This window comes from Chionomys nivalis, chromosome 1 (assembly GCF_950005125.1).
Source record: "Chionomys nivalis chromosome 1, mChiNiv1.1, whole genome shotgun sequence".
Taxonomy (NCBI): Eukaryota; Metazoa; Chordata; class Mammalia; order Rodentia; family Cricetidae; genus Chionomys; species Chionomys nivalis.
In genome coordinates this window covers 4,040,339-4,066,431 of record NC_080086.1, presented here as the reverse complement: position 1 = coordinate 4,066,431, position 26,093 = coordinate 4,040,339, and the positions used below count along the sequence as shown (strand labels likewise).

At 48.3% G+C, this 26,093-nt stretch overlaps 1 protein-coding gene across 2 annotated transcripts in view; it reads right to left on the bottom strand.

Moving 5' to 3' along the window:
* Itpr2 (inositol 1,4,5-trisphosphate receptor type 2) overlaps positions 1-26,093 on the bottom strand; it is a 398,346-nt gene that overhangs the window by 249,920 nt on the left and 122,333 nt on the right. For both annotated transcript variants that reach the window (XM_057792035.1, XM_057792044.1), the window contains 6 exons: positions 23,780-23,899; positions 23,504-23,689; positions 22,037-22,288; positions 19,076-19,220; positions 17,009-17,159; positions 567-760 (listed from right to left, as the gene is read on the bottom strand). In XM_057792035.1, the coding sequence (XP_057648018.1) occupies positions 567-760; positions 17,009-17,159; positions 19,076-19,220; positions 22,037-22,288; positions 23,504-23,689; positions 23,780-23,899 (1,048 nt within the window). The remainder of the gene's footprint in view (positions 1-566; positions 761-17,008; positions 17,160-19,075; positions 19,221-22,036; positions 22,289-23,503; positions 23,690-23,779; positions 23,900-26,093) is intronic.

The window sequence follows — 26,093 nt, the reverse complement described above, 5'->3', positions numbered from 1 at the left end:
TTCATCATAAATATGCCTGCTTTAAAAATCTTTCTCAAATGAACAAAATATTCAATCATGGTCAATACTAGCTGATAATAAACATCACACAGGAAAGTGATTTTATCGCTCTCAGTGTGCTCCACAACTGCTAGATATCACTAGTGCTTTCCACGGACAAAGAGCAAGGTGAGTGTGCAAAGAAGCATCGGCGTGAAATTTATTGTCAGCTCTGTTCTTCACTTCAGAACAATACTAAGAGGGGGGCAGTAGCTTTTCGGGGTAAAATGAGACCAATAGCATTTCAGAACCACATTACACCAATTACACAGTGAAGCCAGATATAGTGCCTAACATCTGGAATCTCAGCAACCAGAAAGCTAAGGCAGGAGGATGGCCACAAGTTCCATGTGAACCTGTACTACAGACACACATGCACACAATATAGACATACACGCAGAGACATACATACAACATAGGCACACACACAGAGACAGACACACACATACACACACACAACATAGATGCATACACATACAGAGACACCTCACACACAGACACATACAGTGTCAAGCCACAGGACACACCTGCAAAATCTCGATGACCTTCAGCTTGGTGTCCATCACCGTCACATCCTCCTGCTCGCCGGGGCTCGCCTGCTTGCTGAGGTGGACGCTGGGCTGTGCGTCGGGCACGCTCACTGGGAAGATGGAGCCCCTGCTGAGCACCATCTGGGTCATCATCTCTCCCACGCCATGGATGGTCCTCATGACATTGTTGCCTAGCACAAGAAGAGGACTCAGTGAACACGTGCAAACACGGTGGCCGCAGCATCAACACGGCTATTAATTTTATCAGGAGGACCTGGCTGCATTCTTCACAGCCCGGCATGTAACTCACAGCATCCTGGGGGTTTCTGTTTTCCTCCAATATTATCACAGCTAGGGTGTAGCCGTGCGAAGAGAGGTTTCTGTGTTACAGAACGGTTTGACAAACCAGGAAAAGAGATGGCTTTCTCTCTAAGATGCAGCGAGTCAATAATGGGCAAAGACTGTGACAAAATCCCTATTAGCAAATTAATAAGGTTCTCATTTCTCTTTCTTACAAAAAGTTCCAACCCTAAAGTTTAAAATCTAGAGGGAGCAGGGAGAGAGAACGACACCCATCACTCTCTGTGAGAGGCTAGACCGGGGAATGGCTAGCGTCCAGAAGCTCTAGGCCAGCCTGGGCAACATAACAAGAGCCTGCTTCAAAAGAAAAGAGGATTAAAAAACCCAAAGAGCACAAGCCTTCTTTGGAAGCTCAGAGAAACCCTAAGTTCACCCTGTGGATTCTCCAACTGTCACTGGCTCTCCTATTGCTTTTAGAAGTGACTTAAGTCAATGATAGAGAAACAAGACTCCACGCTGCACAGCACCCCCATACTCTGTAAATCCCTTGGTGAGGGTCACCCACAAGGGTTGTTTCAAGGGCTTTAGCTGGTTGTTTTGTTTTGTAAGAGAGACTTGGAGATAGTCTTAATTGGTTCAACGCTAACACCAACCTCTTCACCTGTGCTCTGGAAGTCAGCTGTGGAACCTCTGACATCAGAGCAGCAGACCCAGCCAAGGATAGTTTCTAGACAGGCCTCCCATGGAGGGCCAGACTCAGGTTTACACATATGTGGGCCACCAATGCTGTCACTTCCTTATGTGGTTTCCCTACATCTCAAACCACCTTTATTTTTTTCTGTTTGGTCCGATAAACAGGGATTGGAGTCTGGCTGCCCAGGGAATAAAGTATCTTCTGCAAAACTCATGGTTTTAGTAATTATCAATACTGCAGGGTGGCGGAAAGGTCCTGGTTGGGTACCAAGAGTGTACAAACTGTCAGATGCTCTACTCCCTCCTTTCTCAGACCAAGGGCTTTTGGGCTTTCATAACACAAAAGAGCTTGGGGGTGCGATCAAATTCTCCAATAAGCTTGCATTCCCTTATCCTCTAGCTAGGAATCCATCACTCAGAAACTAGGAAGAATGATCTTATCTGAGGCCACTACAGAAACAGATGAGAAGCTCAAACATGTCTGCTGGGGAACAGCCGCCTGCCATTCCCTCTGAGTTTGACTTTTCATCAATTTTCTCCACCCACACTATGGCACAATTTGCACCCACACCTCCTCATCAGTCAAGGGAGTACCCTGGCACTCTCGCAACTTAGGTCCCATCTAGTTTCCTGCACCTCAGCCCCTACCACAAGCAACTGAACTCAGAAGAACACGTGTCAATTTTTCTTTGCTAACAGTGGTCTTGGCTTCTTGGATGTTCATGAAGTTCTGCCTGAAGTAAAGGCTTCAGCATCTGGCAAAGAATGTTCCAGAAATGCAGAGGGTGTAAACCAAGAGGAAGGGGGATAAAAATTAAGTGCATGGAAACAGAACTCCGAGTAATAAAAAGAATGTAAACTGTGGGAATGCTCACAGGATTGAGACACAAATAACAAATTTAAAAGATGGCTAAAAAGAAATGTGCATGGGCCAGACAGCAAGGAGCAATGGTAACTACACACAAATACACCATGAAAAGGTGGCGGCCACCAGCCCAGTGGTGGTGGCACACAACTTTAATCCCAGCACTCGGAAGGCAGAGGGAGGCGGATCTCTGTGAGTTTGAGGGCAGCTTGGTCTACAGGGCGAATTCCAGGGCAGCCAGGGCTACACAGAGAAACCCTGTCTTTGAATTTATCACCTCCATCCAATGCACAGTCGACTGAGATAATGAGGGAACCCCTCCAGTAACATGATTTCGAGTTCATGGAACCCTACCATTTCTCTGATGGGCGAACTCCAGGCAGACATGAACTTGGGTTTTCATTTTGAAGTCCTGAGAATTTTTGTTTTATGGCCACTTAGATGACAAAAAAGGGAGGTAGTGAAATAATTCTATAAAAGGAATATACAAGGCTCGCAGAAGGTGGATGCTGCTCAAAGATGTGAGAGCCCTCTGCTTTCTATCCTGAGGCAGAGGCTCCACTGTCCAGGACTCTCAAACAACCAGACCGTGGGTCCCAGATCACTGCGCGGCCCACATCTTGGCAAGGCATTGCATATGTGCCGATGGTCACAGGCGGTGAGGTTTTACGGCACTGGGGCCAACTAGTGTCTTTGCCCTACTGTTGATCATGTTCACGGGCTCGCCACCAAGGGACATCTTTTCACACTAATGAGGAACAGGCTCCTTTGTTAACCCCTGGCTCACACAGAAATCCGGGGCACCCACAGTGTCTGCATCTTACTTAGATGGGCATGGAAAACAACCATCTAATAAAATGATTATGATAAAGAAGGTTAACCTAGACAATTCTTTTCCTCCCAAAATATAGATCCTGTCACCAACAAATTAAAATCCAGATGCCCAAAACATCCTAATGTGTAACACGTGTAGTCAGGAAGATAGGAGACTGCAGTCCCAGCCTCCCATATCCTCACATGCCTGTGGCAAGAGGACCGCAGAATTCTCCTGGCATTTCCATGTATAACCAACTCAGAGGTCTCCAATTAAAGATGCTGTGTTTTCTGCCTGTGATGAGGAATGCTGATGCTCTGAACTTCTGCAGCTTAAAGACATCAGCCCAGCACTGCAAAATCACAGGCACACAGCGTGTCCCCTGTCTACTGCACAAATCACAGGCATGCAGCATGTCCCATGTCTACTGTACAAATCTCAGGCACACAGCATGTCCCATGTCTACTGCACAAATCACAGGCACACAGCAAATCCCATGTCCACTGCACAGATCACAGGTACACAGCATGTCCCATGTCCACTGCACAGATCACAGGCATGCAGCGTGTCCCATGTCCACTGCACAGATCACAGGCACGCAGCGTGTCCCATGTCCACTGCACAGATCACAGGCACGCAGCAAATCCCATGTCCACTGCACAGATCACAGGCACGCAGCATGTCCCATGTCCACTGCACAGATCACAGGCATGCAGCGTGTCCCGTGCCCACTGCACAGATCACAGACATTCAGAGAGTCACATATCCACTGCACACAGGCACAGATGTGTAGGGAATCCTATATCCATTTACTACAGGAAAATTTCTAATTCTAGACTTTGGAGACAAGTCCAAGGTGATCAGTCCTTAATGTTGCAAAAAATTCTCACTACTTCTCAACTACAATTAATTAACATTTACACTTGTCCAGTTAAGGAGTTAACACATATCTTTGTAATTCTCTGGAAAATCGGCACCCTAGAATTTCCATTATTTTTTTTAATACTTAACTCAACATCAATAATTTGAACTGATACAGTGTGTTGAGAGATTTGAGAAAATGGGAATCATCATTGCTAAGTTAAAAATAAAAACAATCAGGTTTAGTGGCGCACATCTTTAATGCCAGCACTCGGGAGGCAGAGGCAGGTGGGTCTCTGTGAGTTTGAGGCCAGCCTGGTCTACAGAGCGAGTTCCAGGACTGCCAGGGCTGTATAGAGACCCTGTCACAAAACAATAGAAAAGAAAAGGAAGTGATGAGGAGGGATATGTTTAGAAAGGTGACCTCTGATTCTCAAGAGAACTCTGCAATCAGAGGATCCCTCAGGAAGATGCTTTTGTTTCTATTATCCCAATGAGTCAAGTGTCTCTCACCAGATTCAGAAGAGTGGGTAGCGGTGAGAAATGTGTGCAACACTGAAGCTGCACAAACTAAAAGTTTTCTGTTGCACAAATCGCCCTGCGGGGCAGGATCACAAATCACAGTTGGGTTCGACAATTATTAACAGGTGCATGAGACAAGAGAATTGAAATTTACCCAGAGCTAACTTGTATTTTTTTAAGTCCTCTTTGCATGTTATCTAGAGTCACCTAAAGAGGGTGTCTTAATTGAGGAAGGACTTCTCTGTCAGATTGACCTGTGCATTTGTCATTACTGGTGATTGATGTGGGAGGGTCCAGCTCACTGTGGGTGACACCATTCCTAGACCAGTGGACCTGGGCTGCATAAGCAAACTATTTGAGCAAGCTAGTCAGCTGTATTCCTCCATGGTTCCTGCCTCGAGTCCCTTAGTGACTACTAAGAGCCGGAAGCGCAAGATAAAATAACATCCCCTCCCCCAGCTTGCTTGTGTTGGTGTGTTCTCTACGCAGCAATGGGAGGAACTGAGGCCCTCATCATCTGTCATCTCTGGATGACGTCTTGGGAGGAAATGATTTCCCATCCCCTATACTAGAGACATGGAAGGATTTGCACGGAACGTGGCCAAGCTCCATGTCCCATCATTGTCAAACACTGACATTTCGGTATTCGAAACCTCAGGATCTTAATCTGCCAAACTTAATGCTTCCCAGCTGGCCAGATGAGCCACTGTGGACTCCGTACTGCTCTGTGACTGGGAGGGAACATGGTGCCTCAGATGTGAGGTCTGCAGGGTTCACACAAAAGTGCACGCACAGACACAGCAGATGCCATCCAGGCTTGAACATTCCTGCCACCCAGAGTGCTCTTCATGCCCCATTAGAGTCGGCCCCTCAAAGTTCTCCCCACTCCAATACCAAAGCAATCTGCCCTGTGGATTCTCATAGGAATCACGCACACATAAGGTACCTTTTCTTTTTTCTCGTTTGACTTTTCAGGTGTGGGGAAATATACGTTCCCTATATATATGGAATCCCATATACATTAGTGTGAGGTGCAGTGTCTAGACCACTCCTCAGAGGCATCAGGACCTCCTCACAGCTTCAGAGAGAGGCGTAGACTCCTCCATGTGCAGCCAAAGAGATGCTTTACCACGGTATACTGGTTAATTTGGTGTTGGAGAGAGCCGGGGAGGACCTGCTCTCCTGCTGTGTACTGGTTAAGTTAGTGTTGGGGATGGGGAGAGAGCTCAAATCTACACATGGTTCTGCTTGCCTCTGACACATCTCACAGAACAATGACTCTTCCATATCTGTTGCATCAAAGTGATTGGAAAGTATTCAAAAATTCTGTGCAATGATTATGAGCAACCCCTGACGGAGAGAACTGTAGAAATGTTGTAGAGTAACCCCGTCTCGTAACATAAATTTTGTGTACACCTCACCCTGTAAGTCCTCCTAAGAGTACCGACTGCCACAGGAAACAGTGACCATCTGAATCTTCTGCTAAAATGGTGCAAAATGGCCAAGGTTTGTTGCGAGTGGCCAGACAGAATCAAAGGTACAAAATACCAGTGTTTGGAGCTACTTATTTATCATGTTGTTTTCCATTCCTTGTATGTTTAAAAAGCTTACAAGCTGTGTGTGTGTGTGTGTGTGTGTGTGTGTGTCTGCACGCGCATGCATGCATGTGTGGAGGGGTGTGGGGGATGTGTGTGTGCATGGGTGCCTGTGTGTTTGAAAATGTGTTCATGTGGGTGCACGTGTGTATGCAAGTCTGTATATACTTACGTGGTTGTACAAACCAGAGGTCAACCTCAAGCGTCATTCTCAGGTACTATCCAACTTCTTGGTGGTTGTTTGGTTGACTGGCTGGATAGTTGGTTTGTTGGTTCATTGGTTGGTTGTTTAGTTGGCTGGTTGATTATTCAGTTGGTTGGTTAGTTGATTGGTTAGGTGTTTAGATGACTAGTTGGTTAGTTGATGGATTGGTTGGTTGACTGGTTGGTTGGTTGGTTGGTTAGTTGATTGGTTAGGTAGTTGAATGGCTAGTTGGTTAGTTGGTAGGTTGGTTAGTTAGTGGGCTGGTTGTTTGGCTGGTTAGTTAGTTGGTTGGTTGGTTGATTTGAAACAGGGTTTCTCACTGGCCCGGAGTTTCATGAAGTAGGCTGGGTTAGATGACTAGTGAGCCCCAAGACTCAAGCTACCTCAGCTTCCTCAGAGCTGGGATTCCACTACACACTGCTATTGCTGACTTCTATACATGGATTCTGGGGATTCTGATCTTTGTGTTTGCATAACAAATCCTTTACTAAGTTACCTTTCCATTTAATAATATTTTACAAATCATATTTGGAATGCTATTTTAATATTCAAATTTATGTATATCTATGAACAGCATACAATTTATGTATAGTCAGGTACACTGTACTAAATAAATATTTGTGTAAAACAAATAAGTATATGTTAGTTGTATCACTAGACACGGCACAGGCCAACTTTAGAACCAGAAACAGAACCTGTTCTCATAGCTTTTTGCCCCACTATTGTCTCTTGCTCAAAAAAATCCGAATCTTTCTTACTGAATAATCTAGGCCGAAGTGTCATTATAAGAGACAGATTTTTTTAATTAATAAATAAATACATATATTTGTAGGTTAGGGTGTCCAAAAAGCTTTGTCTTTCTGATTCACACTTCTTCACCTAAGACATGTCACATGTATTGTTCTGATGGGAACAAGACAGGAAAGCTTACAGACAACAGTGTGACCCTCAGTAACTACTGGGGGCAAACATCACAAGGGTACTGACACAAACCTACATGATACAGCCTGATGTATACCTAGGCTAACGAGCACACACAGTCTTGTATGTGGTCAAATATGTATTGGCCAAACACAGCATGCAACGCATGACTGCATTATCTGAGGTATAGATGCAGCTCGCCCGAGAAGGCTGGGGAGTGTGTAGTGATACTGCAGGACCAGGGAGAGAAAAACTCACGATGTCACCCTCACGTGACAAAGGCATTTGTGCACCGCTGTAGCGGCTGAGCTTTCATTCTCTAGAAATGGCAAGAGCTACAGACAGCAGCAGAAAATGAAATTTAGGAAGATGCCCTTGTGGAATGACAGCAGAGTGCCCGTCAGAGGCAAAGGGACTACAAGAAGGGAAGAAGCATCTATTTCGAAATATGAAACATTCAACAATGGGGTTCACAGCCTGTTTCCGAGATAAGATGGACAACCACTCGCCACAGAACAATGCCTTGCTTGTTTTAATCTTTTCGATCTAATAAGCAAAAAGTCTTAGTAAATGCAAACTGTCTTGTCCTGACTTATCGGGGAAACTTGAGAAAAGTAGAGAACAGAATTCCACCACAGGTCGTGCACAAATCCTGGAACATGAGAAGCTGGGGCAAGAGGACCCTGAGTCTGAAGCCAGCCTGGACTGTGCAGAGAAACTTAGCTCAATAAAAAGCATAAACAAAGGAAGGAGGGGTGGAGGGAAGAAAACAGGGAGGGAGGGAGGGAGGGAGGGAGGGAGGGAGGGAGGGAGGGAGGGAGGGAGGGAGGGAGGGAGGGAGGGAGGGAGGGAAGAAAGCAGGGGCAAGCCGGATAGAGTGCCCACCAGGCCCTCTAATTTTCCCCCAACCTTCCCGACACAAGCGTCCTCTGGGTCCTCATATATCCAAAGTGCCTCTCATCGATCTTGCTCCTAACCTCTCCCCCACCTGTGTTGGGCCACCGGGCTACACATCAGCCAGGCAACTCTGATCCTTTCGGACATTATGGTTCTCTGTATCCTATCCTCTAGGTCCCAAGGCAGTTCATCTCTGTGATTAGTTAGCAAACTGGCTATGGAGACTAGCCCTATCGGTGCACTCTGCGTTTGACTGAGAGACCCTTCCTCAGTGAGTCAGGTAGGAGAGTGATGGAGGGTGATCCCAGCACAAGCCTAGATCCTTTGGAAGAGACCCAGGGGGGATTTCCTAGCTCAGGTTGGCCTAGGGCACGCCTGGCCAAGAGGGCTCTTAACTGGGTTTACTGAGATGGGAAACACCACTCGGAAATCAGGCGGCACCAGTTCGTTGGCTGGACCCTGGACTGTGTAACTGAACAACGGGAGCTGAGCAAGTGTGCAAGCAAGCATTTCTCTCTCCTTCCTTCACTGCAGATGTCATGTGACCAACTGTCTCGTGCCCTGGCATCTGTAACTCCCTGCACAGTGATGGACTAGAACCTGGAACTGAGAACAAGGTCCTTCTCCCGAGTTGCCTGTTTCTAGGGTCCTTCGTCACAGCAAAAGGAACGGCACAAGGACAATCTCCGGACCTGAAGTCTCAGAGAAGGAAGCCACACAGAACGGAATTCTCCATGGAGTTTTCTAGTCGTTCCCTGGATTCTCTGGTACAGATATGACAGTCATTGACTGGCACAGGCCCATGTGTCAGAGAACGGTGGAAAACCCCAAGAAGATGCAGTTATGGAAAAGCAAAACAGTAGGGGATATAAAGAAACTTTTGGCTGTCTGGTCTCTCTGTGTCCTGTGATCTGTTATCTTGCTAGATTCTGCCTTAAGGGCTAGGGGACAGCTGTGAATAGAAAGGCTAGCCCTAACCAGATGCCTCACTGGACCTGACGGTACTCAGTGGCCAGAGTCCAATGCCGTCGGCAAGTATCCTCTCCAAACCCAGACAGAACCAATCGGTCAGCAGATAAGAAGGGGGGCTACGGTGGGGGGTGGGGGAGAAGGGGGGACAAATAACATCAAGGATGTTTGATAATGCCTTGGGGGATCATGTTATTTTATATTTGCATGTATACACATACGTATATTAAATGAATTTATGCCACTTCGGCTGACAATGATCCCACAAGAACCACAGACTATCTAACAAAAATTCCAGTACCAGGCATGAGAAACTTCCACTTAACAGTTGGTTAAGGTAGTCCAAGTGACTCCCAAAACAATATAGGCTATTGCTGTGGCCCTTAGATAGAAGAGATAGAAGGTACGTCTCTAAGGCTGAAGACACCACACACTTTGGGCACAGGACTCGGAAGATTAAGGCTGTACCTAACATAAACGCTTCAGAGAGCCTAGCTTTCATAGCACCAGAAGGCACTGTGCCAGCTGCTGAAGGAGTAAAGCATGTTCCTACCCCGTCGCCATTCCTACAAATCACAACGACCAGCAAGGCAAGATGGCCTATGGTGGTTTGAATGAGAATGGCCCCATTGGTTCCTGTATTTGAATGCTTGGTCCCCTGTTGGTGGAGCTGTTTGGGGAAGGATTAGGGAGCGTGGTATTGTTGGAGGAGGTGTATCACTGGGGGTAGGCATTGAGGTTTCAAAAGATCACAACTTCCTAGTTTGCTCTCTCTATCTAGTGTTTGTGGATCAGACGTAAGTTCTCAGTAGACAGAAGCTACTGCTCTATCCCCAAGCCCGCCCGCCCACCCGCCTGACTGCCTGTCTGCCTGCTGCTGCTACCAGGATATGACGGTCATGGATTCTAACCCTCTAGAACTGTAGGCCCCCAAATTACTTTCTTTTTATCAGTTGTGGTAGTCATGATGTTTTTGTCATGGCAATAGAAAAGTAAGACAAGCTCTAAAGACGTGATAATGGCATGGCACTCAGATAATGACTTAACAACAGTTATCTAATTTGACTGCTCAAGAGGAGTGATACCTTACCTGGTACAAGAAACCCAGCCAACTGCCCAGGACTGGTGAAATCATGGATCTTAGAAGAGAAACTACCACTGACGCTCTACTGCACCAGTGTGATTTCTAGCTGTGTTATAAGACTCTTTATACCCACAGAAAAATGTAGGTCTCACCCCACATCGAAGAAACCTCTCTTTGCAACAAGCAGAGACCATTACAGAAAACCACAACTGATCACATTGCAATGATAACTGATCGCAGAGGGCCCACCCCAGTGGATACATCTACAACGCCTGCACTCAAGGCTTGGGGAGCATCATGGAGAGGGGAACAGGAAGACTGTAAGAGCCAGAGGATTGGGAAGACTGCTGTGAACTTGTGTCTTTTAGAAATGACAATAAGCTGCACCCATAATACCGCAACAACATGGCTTCCTAGACAAGACCTGAGCAGGGACCGTATCGACAGACACGCTAGTCAACAAACACTGCGCTAACACGGAAGGAAACACACGGTGTGCAGCTCCTAAACGAAGAACTACAGGCAACTAATGACCACCGAGGGAGGAAAAATTGAGCTTCTCTTGGGGATAAGCCTGAAATCATACATGCCCAAGACACTCTGAATAGATTCAGAAGGTTGTGTGTGTAAATGTATGCACTTACATGTGTGTATAACAATAATAATAAAATCAAAATAAGCCACCAACTTGAGGAGAGTGGGGTATGGGGGAAGGATTGGAGGAAGAAAAGGAAAGATTGAAATAATGTAATTTTAGGTGTTTCATTAAAAATTAACTAATTAAAATAATGTTAAAGGCACAAACAAAATTAGAAAGAGAACACATAAAGTTGGGAGAGCTAAACGGGAGATAGATGAGGAGCTGGAGGGAAGGGAATGAGGGAGAGGGCTTGGTGTAAGCACAGTGCATGTATGTGTGGATATTAATGTTTCTTAAAAAGAAGAGTAGAGAATGAGGAGGGGAAGCACAGGAAAGAGCGAGAGTCACAGTTGTAGGGTAACCTTGATTATAAGCATTGGTAAGAAGTAAAATCTGGGAACAGAAAGACGGCTCAGTTTAAAGTACTTGCTGCAGAAGTATGCGGACCCAAGATCAAATACTTAGAAGTCATGTGTAATTCCAGCACAGAAGGCAGAGAGAACCACAGAGCAAGCTAGCAAGGGAGACCATCCATACCCACACTGATTAGCTCTGGGTTTGACTGAGATACCCTGCCTCAGGGTAGCCGGCAGAAACGTGATGGAGGGCAGTTCCCGACATCAACCTTGGGCCTCCACATGCTGCATAACACAGATATGCCCACATGTGCTTGCACACACATGAACACATGCACACACCTCACATACACACACGCAAACTATATACACATGAGCACACACATGAGCACATGCACACACATCAGACACACACACAAACCACATACACATGCATGCTCACATGCAAATGCATACACCACACAAGCATGCACACATGTAAACACATACTACATATGTACATTCATACATGCAAACATACACGTGTAAACACACACCACACACTCATGAAAACATACATATCACCTATACACATGCACATATGCAAAGACACATATGCACACACTTGCATAATTTAATAAATGTACTACTTGCAATTAATACCCCAGATGTCCCATTTGTCGGCCATTGTGCTCATGTGCTTTTTGTCACTTCTATGTGTGACAAAAAATAAAGAAAGAAAGAAAGAAAGAAAGGAAGGAAGGAAGGAAGGAAGGAAGGAAGGAAGGAAGGAAGAAAGAAAGAAAGAAAGAAAGAAAGAAAGAAAGAAAGAAAGTGTCTCCTGAGTAATTCTTCAACCCAAAAGATCAATCACACAGTTGGCACTTTAAACCTCAGAGAGCAAATGGCAGTGTGAAGCTAAGCAAAAGGCCAGGAGTCAATGCCCTTGTCTAAAAACAGTATTTCTTTCCCTGACTGATAACACAGACAGTAAACAGTGTTAGATTGATGAGGGTGGGGATCAGAATGTCCCCTTCTGGTAAAAGACAGGGCACTGGGGCCAGTTCCTGTCTCCAAGAGAATTCTTTTTCTTTGCTGGCTTGATTGCTGTTGTTGTTATTTAAGGGGTTTGGTTTGTGTGGTTTGATTTTTAGTTCTTTGGGAATTTTGTACAATTTTTTTTTATCATATTCTTTCTTCTCCCACAATTCCTCCTGGATCCACACCCGCCCCCAACTTCTTGTCCTTTTTCTTAACACATTAAGCACAATTTTACCGCTCCCATACACTTGGGTGTAGTACCACCCACTAGAGCATGGTTAGCTTAGCAGGGACCACATCCTCAGAGAGAAGTGAGTCTCCCTCCCCCAGCAGCTATCAATGACCAATGACTACTTGGCTTGCAGTCGGACTCTGCTCACCTCCCCTCTACATGCTGGGGTTTTGTCCGGCTTAAGCTTCCTGGGTCTTGGGCATGCTCAGCTGCCACCGGAGCCTGGAAAGGGAAGCTTAGCCTCACTTGACAACGTCTACAGCACACATCTGTAAAGTGGCTCTGGTGGGGGCACAGATGTGGGTCCTTCTCTTTCTTGTGATGCTGCTCGGGCCCACATAGTCTGTTCCCTCTGAACATAAGACTCCAGGGTACATCCCCTTTCCCCCTCTTCCAGCCTTGTTCATTCTAGAAGCTCCCAAGTCACCACTTTGATTCTTCTAGAACCCTTCCTCTCTACGTTCTCATCCGCACTCTCAGTATTTCAACTTTCCGAGGGTGGTTATCACACAACCCCCTTCATTTCTCTCCCATTGTGACAGAATACCTAGAAAGAACAACTTAGGGGAGAAAGGGTCTTTTTCTGGCTCACAATTTAAAGAGGCACAACCTGCCATGGTGGTGAAGACATGGAGGTAGGAACGTGATACAGAGACTCCTCACTAATGTGGGTTCCCCCTCTGTATGCTGTGAATATATTTTATTACCATTGGTTAACAAAGGGCAGAATAGAGCTAGGCGGGGAAAACTAAGCTGAATGCTGGGAGAAAGACTTCACATCGCCAAGGACAGGAAGTGGGACCAGGCCATAAATGTCGGTGCTCACCCCTAGTGACCCACTTCCTCCAACAAGGTTCAAAATAACACACCAAATGTGAAGCCTGTGTGCAAACACCTGAGCCTATGGGGACATTCACAGTATGGGGCTGCTTCCCCCTCCTAGAGAGAGGAGGTAAACTCACAGGACAAAAGAAGCAAATGAAACACACAAGATTCAGGAAGTTCCTGAAACTTTACAAAATCCACAAGTCTCCTCATTAAGGTTATAAATGCAATAAGCAATTGGGAAGAGGAGGCTCCATTCTGCATAGCTGCCAGAAATTGTAAGGAAGCTCCAAGGGAGAGTTTGCCTGAGCTACCCATGCTGGGTAGGGGCCGTTTTTGAGTCACACAAATTCCTGTAAGTAACTCAATAACTCATTGGTTCACTAAGCTAGATTTTGGTAGAATTATCCCTTTGGTCTGTCCTCAGTGTCCTCTCCGGGGTGAAGAGACATGTGCTCATATCCCTAGTAAAAAGTTACATGACATTTTCCCAGAGGCCCTTGCAGTTGGAGCTCTCAGGATAACTGTCCAGACCACTGATGCCTGTTTCTGCTGCAGTAACTAAGTCTTTGCTATACTCGGGGCCCAAGCTGGACTAAAGGTAGAGAGAGGGCTGAGGTGGTTTCTTGTGCTATGGAACAGCAATTTATCCCTTAGCTTTTCTGTAAGTGCCTCATTTGAAATTCCCAATCAAACGGTCCCGCTTCATGCCTGAACTTGGAAATCTTGTGTTTTCTTTCCCGTCATGTCCTGAGTCCTACAGTGACCGTTACTGTGCTCTGTGTAGAGTCCCTTCTCCAGCGCCGCTTCCCCCAGCTGCCACCACCAGGGCCATGTCTCTCTCTCTCAACATGACTCTTGAGCAGGGTATCCCCCCTTTCCCCATGTCATACTCCTGAGCAGGGTGTCCCCTGTTCCTCATGTCATACTCCTGAGCAGGGTGTCCCCTGTTCCTCATGTCATACTCCTGAGCAGGGTGTCCCCCCCTTCCCAATGTCATACTCCTGAGCAGGGTATCCCCCCTTTCCCCATGTCATACTCCTGAGCAGGGTGTCCCCTGTTCCTCATGTCATACTCCTGAGCAGGGTGTCCCACCGTCCCCCATGTCATACTCCTGAGCAGGGTATCCCCCCTTTCCCCATGTCATACTCCTGAGCAGGGTATCCCCCCTTTCCCCATGTCATACTCCTGAGCAGGGTGTCCCCCCTTTCCCCATGTCATACTCCTGAGCAGGGTATCCCCCCTTTCCCTCATGTCATACTCCTGAGCAGGGTGTCCCACCGTCCCCCATGTCATACTCCTGAGCAGGGTGTCCCCCCTTTCCCCATGTCATACTCCTGAGCAGGGTGTCCCACCGTCCCCCATGTCATACTCCTGAGCAGGGTGTCCCACCGTCCCCCATGTCATACTCCTGAGCAGGGTGTCCCACCGTCCCCCATGTCATACTCCTGAGCAGGGTGTCCCACCGTCCCCCATGTCATACTCCTGAGCAGGGTGTCCCCCCTTCCTCATGTCATACTCCTGAGCAGGGTGTCCCCCCCCTTCCTCATGTCATACTCCTGAGCAGGGTATCCCCCCTTTCCCCATGTCATACTCCTGAGCAGGGTGTCCCCTGTTCCTCATGTCATACTCCTGAGCAGGGTGTCCCCTGTTCCTCATGTCATACTCCTGAGCAGGGTGTCCCCCCCTTCCCAATGTCATACTCCTGAGCAGGGTATCCCCCCTTTCCCCATGTCATACTCCTGAGCAGGGTGTCCCCTGTTCCTCATGTCATACTCCTGAGCAGGGTGTCCCACCGTCCCCCATGTCATACTCCTGAGCAGGGTATCCCCCCTTTCCCCATGTCATACTCCTGAGCAGGGTATCCCCCCTTTCCCCATGTCATACTCCTGAGCAGGGTGTCCCCCCTTTCCCCATGTCATACTCCTGAGCAGGGTATCCCCCCTTTCCCTCATGTCATACTCCTGAGCAGGGTGTCCCACCGTCCCCCATGTCATACTCCTGAGCAGGGTGTCCCCCCTTTCCCCATGTCATACTCCTGAGCAGGGTGTCCCACCGTCCCCCATGTCATACTCCTGAGCAGGGTGTCCCACCGTCCCCCATGTCATACTCCTGAGCAGGGTGTCCCACCGTCCCCCATGTCATACTCCTGAGCAGGGTGTCCCACCGTCCCCCATGTCATACTCCTGAGCAGGGTGTCCCCCCTTCCTCATGTCATACTCCTGAGCAGGGTGTCCCCCCCCTTCCTCATGTCATACTCCTGAGCAGGGTATCCCCCCTTTCCCCATGTCATACTCCTGAGCAGGGTGTCCCCTGTTCCTCATGTCATACTCCTGAGCAGGGTGTCCCCCCCCTTCCCAATGTCATACTCCTGAGCAGGGTATCCCCCCTTCCCCATGTCATACTCCTGAGCAGGGTGTCCCCCCTTCCTCATGTCATACTCCTGAGCAGGGTGTCCCACCGTCCCCCATGTCATACTCCTGAGCAGGGTGTCCCACCGTCCCCCATGTCATACTCCTGAGCAGGGTGTCCCCCCCTTCCTCATGTCATACTCCTGAGCAGGGTGTCCCACCGTCCCCCATGTCATACTCCTGAGCAGGGTATCCCCCCTTTCCCCATGTCATACTCCTGAGCAGGGTATCCCCCCCCTTCCCAATGTCATACTCCTGAGCAGGGTATCCCCCCTTTCCCCATGTCATACTCCTGATCAGGGTGTCCCCCCTTCCTCATGTCATACTCCTGATCAGGGTGTCCCCCCTTCCTCATGTCATACTCCTGAGCAGGGTGTCCCCCCTTCCTCATGTCATACTCCTCAGCAGGGTGTCCCACCTTCTCCAGTGTCACACATTTTCTTCCATAAAGCCAGAAGCTAACAGATGACGATCACAAGATCACAAGGACATATGTGGCCCTCTTGTCTCCGTGTGTGACAACTCCGAAGGGCCACCCCAGCTCAGACCCTCGATGTGTCATGCTGAGGTTCAATTCTAACTGTACTGCAGATCTGCCCAACCCCCCTTTGTTCTCATCCTCATAGGGATGTGTCCAGCCTGCTCACTTCCTTATAACTCCTAGAAACAACTTTCCAACCTAATGTAATCACCACTACAAACAAATGCATGGTTATGATACGGCCACTACTGAAAGTCTGATGGCTCAGATCCCCAGAACCCATGTCAAAGCTAAGCAGGCATGGTAGCTGCCTGTAGCCCCTGCACTCTGGAAACAGAGACAAGGGGCTCCCTAGGGCAATACCCAGAGTAGCTGGATGAGTGCACTCCAGGTTTCCCAGAAGATGCTGCCTCAATCAATAAAGTGGACAGCACTCCAAACAGATACCTGACTGAAGTCAACTTCAGGCCTGTACATGCATATACACACATGTTCATGCGCACCAGTGCATGTGTGCCCATAGACATGTGCACACACACACTATACACACACACACACACACACACAAAACCCACATTATTATTAGAGGAAATTGCTTGGACGTCCACCCTGTTATCATGTCGCCCCATCAAGAGCCAGTGCCCAAAGGGACTGCTCACACACACTAAATCCACTTCTCTATATGTTTGTTTTTTTCTCAGTCATGCTTAATAGCAAGAACACTATCACGATCCTCAAAAGTTCTTACTTCCATCTTGAAATTTGCTTAATCTTTCGAAATACGACGACACAGGGGCCTGGACGATGTCTAGAATAGCCAGCAGGGTTCTCGTCAGCCTCAGCAGCTCGCTGAAGCTGTAGAATCCAAAGTAGATCAGGTTCCGGGCCAGGTGGACCACCTTCAGCAGGGAGGAAGGGACAGGAGAGCATTGGAAAACGGAATACACATTTGCAATTTTTACATGTAAAGTGGTCTGAGTATTTCTAATTCCTTAACACTTGGGGATTAAAATCCCTTGAAAAGCCACTGCTCGGATTGGGACTGATCCAAATCTAGGGTCAGCTCAGCTTGTAAGAGGCTTTAAGGTGATTTAAGGGGTTTATGTTACAATATCTACTAGTAATTAAAAGAAAGTCAGGAGGATACCACTTAGTCAGTGGTTAAATCACTTTAATAAATATGAGCCACAAATTGGCCCAGAGTTTTATGTCCCCCACCCTGGCCTGTGGCCTTCTTGGTACTATAGGAAATAAGGGCAAGATACAGACTCCAAGGCATGGCTCTGGTGCAGTCTGCCCTCCCACACTGTGCCAGACTGCTGTATGTCACAGCAGAAATGTCATGTCATACCCAAGGTTAGCCAGGATTAGACTTCGGAACACCGCATGAAAGTCTCTCTCTCTCTCTCTCTCTCTCTCTCTCTCTCTCTCTCTCTCTCTCTCTCCTTCTCCCTCTATTTCCCACTTCTCTTCTCTCTCTCTTTCCCTTCCTCTGCTTCCCCTTCCCTCCCCTTCCCTCTCTCCTTCCCTCCCTCTCTCTCTCCCTTCTCTCCTTCTCTTGCTCTCCCTCTGTGGGAAATCAGGGACCACATCACAGGACACTCAGCCCACAGAAAAGCCACATGTCCTAAACCCGAGGTGCGTGGTGACAAGCCAGCACAGAAGCAGGTCCACCAAGACCCACCCGAGAGAGGCAGGGACAGCGAGCACTTCCAGCAGGGACTGAACAGACACCGCCACGCCACACCCAGGCTCGTGACTCACAGAAATGGTGTTTACTGTGGACTGCCACACTGGGGGGGGGGGGGCTATGTCCCATGACAGTGGATGACTGATACCCTGGGTATGGTGTGACAGTGTCCTCTCTCTGGTTTTGTTATTATATTATCTTCAAATTTCAAATCAGGTCAATGAGGCTCAGTCATTGTTTCTATGAAGATGGGGAAAATGCATCTAAATAAAAGTATTCAAAACTGTGGCTGTTTACCAAGTGTAACAAAATTCACATATATGAAATGAAAATAAAGCAAAGAAAGCTATAATTCATTGATAATTGAGACAGAACATTTTAATTATCAAGGCATAATAATGAAGGTTAAAATAAAATGAGTTTTATCTCTAATTCTATTGACCATTAGTATAACAGGGACAAGGCATTACTAGTCACAGAGTACATATGTCACACTAACCTATTAGAGAAAGGGGTGATTTTCTTCTCAAATCTGGGGAGGGGGCTCCATAACCTAAAGTTTTCCTCTTTTCTGTTTCAAACTGTACCACATCACCATGCGGTACAATTATGGTCTAATTAAAGTGAACTGCATTTCTACACATCATGCATGGTTTCAAAAACAAGCTAATGAGTGAAATTAAAGTTTATAATCCTAAATCTGTATGTTATCATCATCAGATGGAATTATATCTGCCCGAACCTAACAATTTAACTGCCCAGACACCCTGATATTAGAGGAAGGGAAGATCCATGAGGCCAAGGCATCTGATCTCTAACAAGCACACACTCACACCATGAGGCTAACACATCTGATCTCTGACAAGCCCACACTCACGTCATGAGGCCAAGGCATCTGATTTCTGACAAGCACACACTCATGCCACGAGTAACTCTTAAATGCCTCAAGCGGGGCTGGAGAGACAGCTCCGTGGTGGAGAGCATCAGCTGCTCATCCAGAGGACCTGGGTTTGGCTCCCAACATCAACATGGCTCTCAATCACCTGGTTCCAGGAGATTTAATGCCCTCTTCTAACCACTGTGGGCACTAGGCACAAAGAAAATAAATTTAAATTTTTTAAATACCTCAAATGTCAGTTTATTTTTCTCTTTGTCCCCAAAAGGAAATGGCTGATTTACAACTTCTTTCAAATATTCTTCAACGAATTCCATTGTTAGGGCAAATTTCCTCTTCATGTCATTTCTGGAAGAGTCTGTGGTAGAGTCATACCTGGACAGGTAACAAAAGAGCAAGTTAAATTCATGGGAAACATTGAGGAGTGGGGACGTCATGTATTCTGACTCCCAGAGTGCACCGCCTTGCACACAGTGAGGATGTCGTCTATTCTGACTCCCAGAGTGCACCGCCTTGCACACAGTGGGGATGTCGTCTATTCTGACTCCCAGAGTGCACCGCCTTGCACACAGTGGGGATGTCGTCTATTCTGACTCCCAGAGTGCACCGCCTTGCACACAGTGGGGATGTCGTCTATTCTGACTCCCAGAGTGCACCGCCTTGCACACAGTGGGGATGTCGTCTATTCTGACTCCCAGAGTGCACCGCCTTGCACACAGTGGGGATGTCGTCTATTCTGACTCCCAGAGTGCACCGCCTTGCACACAGTGGGGATGTCGTCTATTCTGACTCCCAGAGTGCACCGCCTTGCACACAGTGGGGATGTCGTCTATTCTGACTCCCAGAGTGCACCGCCTTGCACACAGTGGGGATGTCGTCTATTCTGACTCCCAGAGTGCACCGCCTTGCACACAGTGGGGATGTCGTCTATTCTGACTCCCAGAGTGCACCGCCTTGCACACAGTGGGGATGTCGTCTATTCTGACTCCCAGAGTGCACCGCCTTGCACACAGTGGGGATGTCGTCTATTCTGACTCCCAGAGTGCACCGCCTTGCACACAGTGGGGATGTCGTCTATTCTGACTCCCAGAGTGCACCGCCTTGCACACAGTGGGGATGTCGTCTATTCTGACTCCCAGAGTGCACCGCCTTGCACACAGTGGGGATGTCGTCTATTCTGACTCCCAGAGTGCACCGCCTTGCACACAGTGGGGATGTCGTCTATTCTGACTCCCAGAGTGCACCGCCTTGCACACAGTGGGGATGTCGTCTATTCTGACTCCCAGAGTGCACCGCCTTGCACACAGTGGGGATGTCGTCTATTCTGACTCCCAGAGTGCACCGCCTTGCACACAGTGGGGATGTCGTCTATTCTGACTCCCAGAGTGCACCGCCTTGCACACAGTGGGGATGTCGTCTATTCTGACTCCCAGAGTGCACCGCCTTGCACACAGTGGGGATGTCGTCTATTCTGACTCCCAGAGTGCACCGCCTTGCACACAGTGGGGATGTCGTCTATTCTGACTCCCAGAGTGCACCGCCTTGCACACAGTGGGGATGTCGTCTATTCTGACTCCCAGAGTGCACCGCCTTGCACACAGTGGGGATGTCGTCTATTCTGACTCCCAGAGTGCACCGCCTTGCACACAGTGGGGATGTCGTCTATTCTGACTCCCAGAGTGCACCGCCTTGCACACAGTGGGGATGTCGTCTATTCTGACTCCCAGAGTGCACCGCCTTGCACACAGTGGGGATGTCGTCTATTCTGACTCCCAGAGTGCACCGCCTTGCACACAGTGGGGATGTCGTCTATTCTGACTCCCAGAGTGCACCGCCTTGCACACAGTGGGGATGTCGTCTATTCTGACTCCCAGAGTGCACCGCCTTGCACACAGTGGGGATGTCGTCTATTCTGACTCCCAGAGTGCACTGCCTTGCACACATCAGTCAACCTCTTGGGGTGCACATCCCACCTGTGACGGGGGCCACTGAAAACTGAGATGGAACAAGTAAGGGGAGCCTTCCAGTCATCACACTCAGCAAGCTGTGAGCTATGATTACTTGTTTACTAGCTCCCAGAAACATGTCTCCTGCCAGAGAGCTATCATTCTGCCCTCAGGAGGGGGTATCTTATTGACTCTTCCCAGATAAACAGTATGAATGAAAATGCACAAATCCCTCCTGTGTTTTTCATTTCACAGTTGACGATGCTTGACTTTGCTTGCATCTGTTGAATTTAAATGTCCTGTCACCTCTGTGATGGCTCATCTTCACCGTCAACTTGGCAGGATCTAGAATCCTCTAGAAAACACAGCTCTGGGCACAAGCATGAGGCTATTTCCACAACCAATTAACTGAGGAGTGTGGAAAGCACCACCCCCTGGGCTGGAGACCATTACTGAACAGAGAGGAAAGTGAGAAATGAGATTTCTCTGCCCCCTGAGTGCAGATTCGAGAGGTCCCGGCACTCCAAGCTTTCCTTCCACGACTGATACCCCCCTTGGACTGTGAACCTCTAGAAACCCTTCCCTCCATAAATTACTGCTTGTCAATTATGAGAAAAGTAATGAATACGATGTACTGGCTAGTTTTATGTCAACTTGACACAAGCTAGAGTCTCTGGAAGGGAGGAACCCTCAACTGAGAAAATGTCTCCAAAGGATCCATTTGTAGACAAGACTGTTGGGTATTTTCCTAATTAGTAATTGATGGCCCGAGGGCAGGCCACTGTGGGTGGTGCCAACCCTGGGTAGGTGGTTATGAGTTCTTTAAGAAATAAGACAGCAAGCCATGAGGAGCAAGTCAGTAAGCTGCACCGCTCCATGGCCTCTGCCTCAGCTCCTGCACTGCTTGGGATTCTGTCCTGACTTCCTTCAGTGACGATGATGAGGAAGTGGAAGCCAAACAAAGCCTTCCCCACTCAAGTTGCTTTGGTTATGGTGTTTCATCACAGCAATAGTGACCCTAACTGGGGCTGGAGAGACGGCTCCGTAGTTGAGAGCACTGATTGCTCTTCGGGAGAACCCGGGTTCAATTCCCAACACCCATGTGGCCACTCACAACGTCTCTAACTCCAGGTCCAGGGGACCCAACACCCTCACACAGACATACATGCAGTCAAAACACCAATGCACTTAAAATTAAATAAAAAATTAGTAACCCTAACCAAGACATAGAGTTTGCAAACATACTCATGGATGGTGATCTTTGTGGGGATTTCCGTCCAGAGCCGGGCGTAGCGAACAGGCACCACGGACTCCTGGGGATCCCGGTCAACGTGCATATGGAGCATGAGCCGACAGAAGGAAGCTCGGAGGTCAAAGGGCAGGCTCTCATCAGACACACACCGGAGGATCAGGTCTACAGACAGCTGTGTGGAGATCTGGTTGATGGCCAGATACTGGCGGTCCAAGCACATTCTTGCGAAGAGGTTTAGCTGGTACCTAGAAGCATGAGGCGTGTTACGTTATCCGTCTTTCCTCCATTAAGGTCCTAAACAGCCGCTGGATGTGCAGATGTATTTATAAGTACCCACACACTGAGCCAAACTCTTCAGACAGGGAGCAAATGACCACACAGGTCTAACACCATCCCTGTCTCTACAGCCCTCTCTCACAGTCAGGACTTCAGCCCTAACATCAAGGGCACCAAGGCAGGCATGGACGGTGAGACACAGGAGCTAACTCTCTCCACCTTTCCCAGCCTCTGTTGGGGTTGGGGTACAGAGCCTGCAGCAAGGCAGGCATGGACGGTGAGACACGGGAGCTGACTCTCTCCAACTTTCCCAGCCTCTGTTGGGATGGGGGTGCAGAGCCTCCAGAATCTGCACTGACTTTATCCCCACCTGGCTGGCAAAGCAAACAGGCTTGGTCCCAGCGATGCTGCCCCAGGGTTCTCCAGCCTCTAAGGTTAAGGGTGTGCCATTGGTTTGGCTTTGAGATATAAAAACCAGGTGTTTGGCATCCATCTCTGGTTCCCACCAACCTATCTGAGAACTTCTGTCTTGGGTTTTATCCCTTAAACTCAAAGAGCTGGTTAAGTCTTTTTCACTGCTGTTGGTTTTTTCTCTCTTTGAAGAGGGGCGGGCATCCACATGCAAACCGCTTGTGAGAGGGCAGCATTGGGGAGCTAGTTCTTCCGCTCTCAGTTCCAGCGATCAAAGCAGGTCATCAGGCTTGCATGACAAGCATTGCTCCCCACTGAGCCGTCTTGCCGGGCCCCCCAGCTGGGTTACTAAACCCAACATGCTGACCCCTGGGAACCACCCCTTGTGCCCTTGCTAATAAACACAGGTGCTCTTTCAGAACTACAGACACCGACCCCTCTCAAGCCCCAAAGATCACATACTCACACGATCCCATCTTGACCCACTGCCACTTCCTATGAGGCCACCCCTGCCACCAAATCTGTCTCACCCCAGTTTCTCCTCCCCCTCAGTCCACAGTCAAGGTCCTGTTGCTTCTCATCTGCCCCTACGTCCCATCAGTAACAGGAAGAAACGCCTACTGACAAAAGTCCCAAGCTCATCAGAGAACACAAGCAGAAACCACATATATTAGCCCTCATTCTGAGATCTTTAGGGGGTCCTAACCATCTCAACTGCCCCCTTAGAGGTTTGAGAGAATCGGCTCCCTGTGGAAGGTGAATGTCCTCAGTACCTGTAATAGGTCAGAACTTCTAGGTCCATCTTGGTGCCCTCCTTGGCTTCCTGGGCGAGGTGCCTGATGGCCTTGCCGTGAGGCTCCTTGTTGCTATCAATCCAATAGAGCCAAACCTCCTCATCGTCAATGTCGTCGGGAAGGATGGAGCTCTCCATGGGGTTTTCTACTTGCATGGACACCAGCCTTGAAACAACGACACACAAAATCTATTAAGAAGCACACGTTCAACGAGGGACGTTCCCTTCCGACAGACGCCTTCACGGGGCAGCTTACTTTGTCTGAATGAGGATGTCCGCATTGCCAGGACTCAGCATGAATTTGCAGATGAGCTCCTGAGTGATGGGGATGGCAGTGCTGTTGGACACACAGAGATCAGACAAATAGTCTAGAAACCTAGGTGGGGAAGAGCAAACGTGAAGGAGAAGCATTTTATTTTCATATTTTAACAATGTACCTGTTAGTAATTCTTCAATGACTTCACTATTGTAAACAAAACAAGTTGAGATTATCCATTCAATTTGATTTTGCTGTTGTTGTTGTTGTTGTTGTTGTTGTTGTTGTTGTTATTAAAGGGTGGGCATGACCAGGCTTGGGTTCTGTCAAACCACAGTATGTGTGGAGGTCAGAGGACAACTTTCAGTCATCCTTTCTTCCCATCTCGAGGCAATCTCCTGCTTCTGCTGCGCTGTGTCCATCTGGCCCCCCACTGTTGGCTGACTGTGCTGCCTCCACCTCCCCTCTCACTGCCGGAGAGCTGGAATCAGAGATGGAAGCCGAGCGTCGCTGCACCCAGCTCTCCTACCAGAGATCTGGGGACTGAACTCAGACCACCAGACTTCAGCAGCAAATGCTTTTACCCCCTGCACCATCTCGCCAGCCCGACAAAACATTTTAATAAAATCATCACAACAGATATATAATTTGGAACTTAATAAAAGAAGCCCATGTTGATGCGGTTTTAATATTGTTTCATGCAGTTTTTCTGTGTTCTGCTCATCTACCGCATCATTAAAAGCAAATTAAATAACACTTTCTATTACATATAAGCCTTGTTTAGAATGGGTGTGTTTGCTTCTATTTTTTAGGTGATATTTATCCATTAGCACAAGGACTCATGTTTAGAAAATCATTTATCTTCCCTCAAGTAAGTGTCTCCAAAACCAAATATCAATAAAAAAGCAAAACAAAGTGAGTACAAGACAGGGTTAGAAAGCACGCTTCAGGAGAGGACAGTCGGTCACAGTAGGGGGCGGTCAGTCACAGGAGGGGACGGTCAGTCACAGGAGAGGACGGTGGGTCACAGGAGAGGACCGTTGGTCACAGGAGGGGACCATCGGTCACAGGAGGGGACGGTCGGTCACAGGAGGGGATGGTCAGTCACAGGAGGGGACGGTCGGTCACAGGAGAGGACCATCGGTCACAGGAGGGGATCGTCGCTCATAGAAGGGGACGGTCGGTCACAGGAGGGGACGGTTGGTCACAGGAGGGGATGGTCGGTCACAGGAGAGATGTTCAGTCACAGGAGGGGACGGTCAATCACAGGAGAGGACCATCGGTCACAGGAGGGGATGGTCGGTCACAGGAGAGGATGCTCAGTCACAGGAGAGGACTGTCGGTCACAGGAGGGGATGGTCAGTCACAGGAGGGGACTGTTGGTCACAGGAGAGGACAGTCAGTCACAGGAGAGGGCCCTGTGTACCTTCTAGCATTCACTGTTACAGAACTTAGCAGAGTAAGCACAGTGGGTGTCTTTGGCTAGTCTGCATTCACTGTGCCCATCTAAGGCAGCAAGGAGTGAAAAGAGGGAATGCAGCCCCCTCAGACCTGGCACCCCCTCCCTAACTCGGTCAGGGGTGCTCACCAGGATGCTGTCTGTCTTTCATTTTCTCCTTCCTAAACTGTGGGTGAGAGCTCAGCAGCCCCCAAGTGTGGTGGTCACTGTGTCATCTCAACACTGGGAAGGCTGAGGCAGGATTGCCTCAACCGGAAGTGAGTTCCAGGCCAGCTTGGCCTACAGTTGTGAGAGGAAAAATAAAACAAAACATCAGGCCCTAGGTTCAATTCCCAGTACCAAAATAGAAACAGAAAATAAGTCATTCCCTTCATTTTATTAAAATCTAGATAGCAATGCACAACACTTCCCCATGAGAATGCTCTGTATAATATTTAAGTGAGGCGCCCACCAGGAGTGCCCAACCTTTTGACACCACAGGACGGTGAAATGGCCCATAAATGTGTTGGTCCCCATTCATAGCTCTCCTAGGACCCATGTGGCCCACAGTTGCAAGCTGGGCCCCTGGGTGAGGCTATGGGAATATGTTCGGGGGGGGGGGGGTTGTGCCTTCTTTTGCAGTACTGGGGTTAAACCTTGGGCCTCATGTTCTCCCACTGTGCCAACTCCTCAACTGTTTTTTAAATTTATTTTACTACAGGGCCCTACTAAGTTCCCACTCTGTCCTTAAACCCATTGTTATAACACAGTTGCTGTAATCCTCCTGCCTCAGCCCCCTGAGCAGCCAGGATTACAGGTGTGAAAACACATGACTATATTTTGAAAAGCCACATGGAAGTCAATGAGTGCATTTGG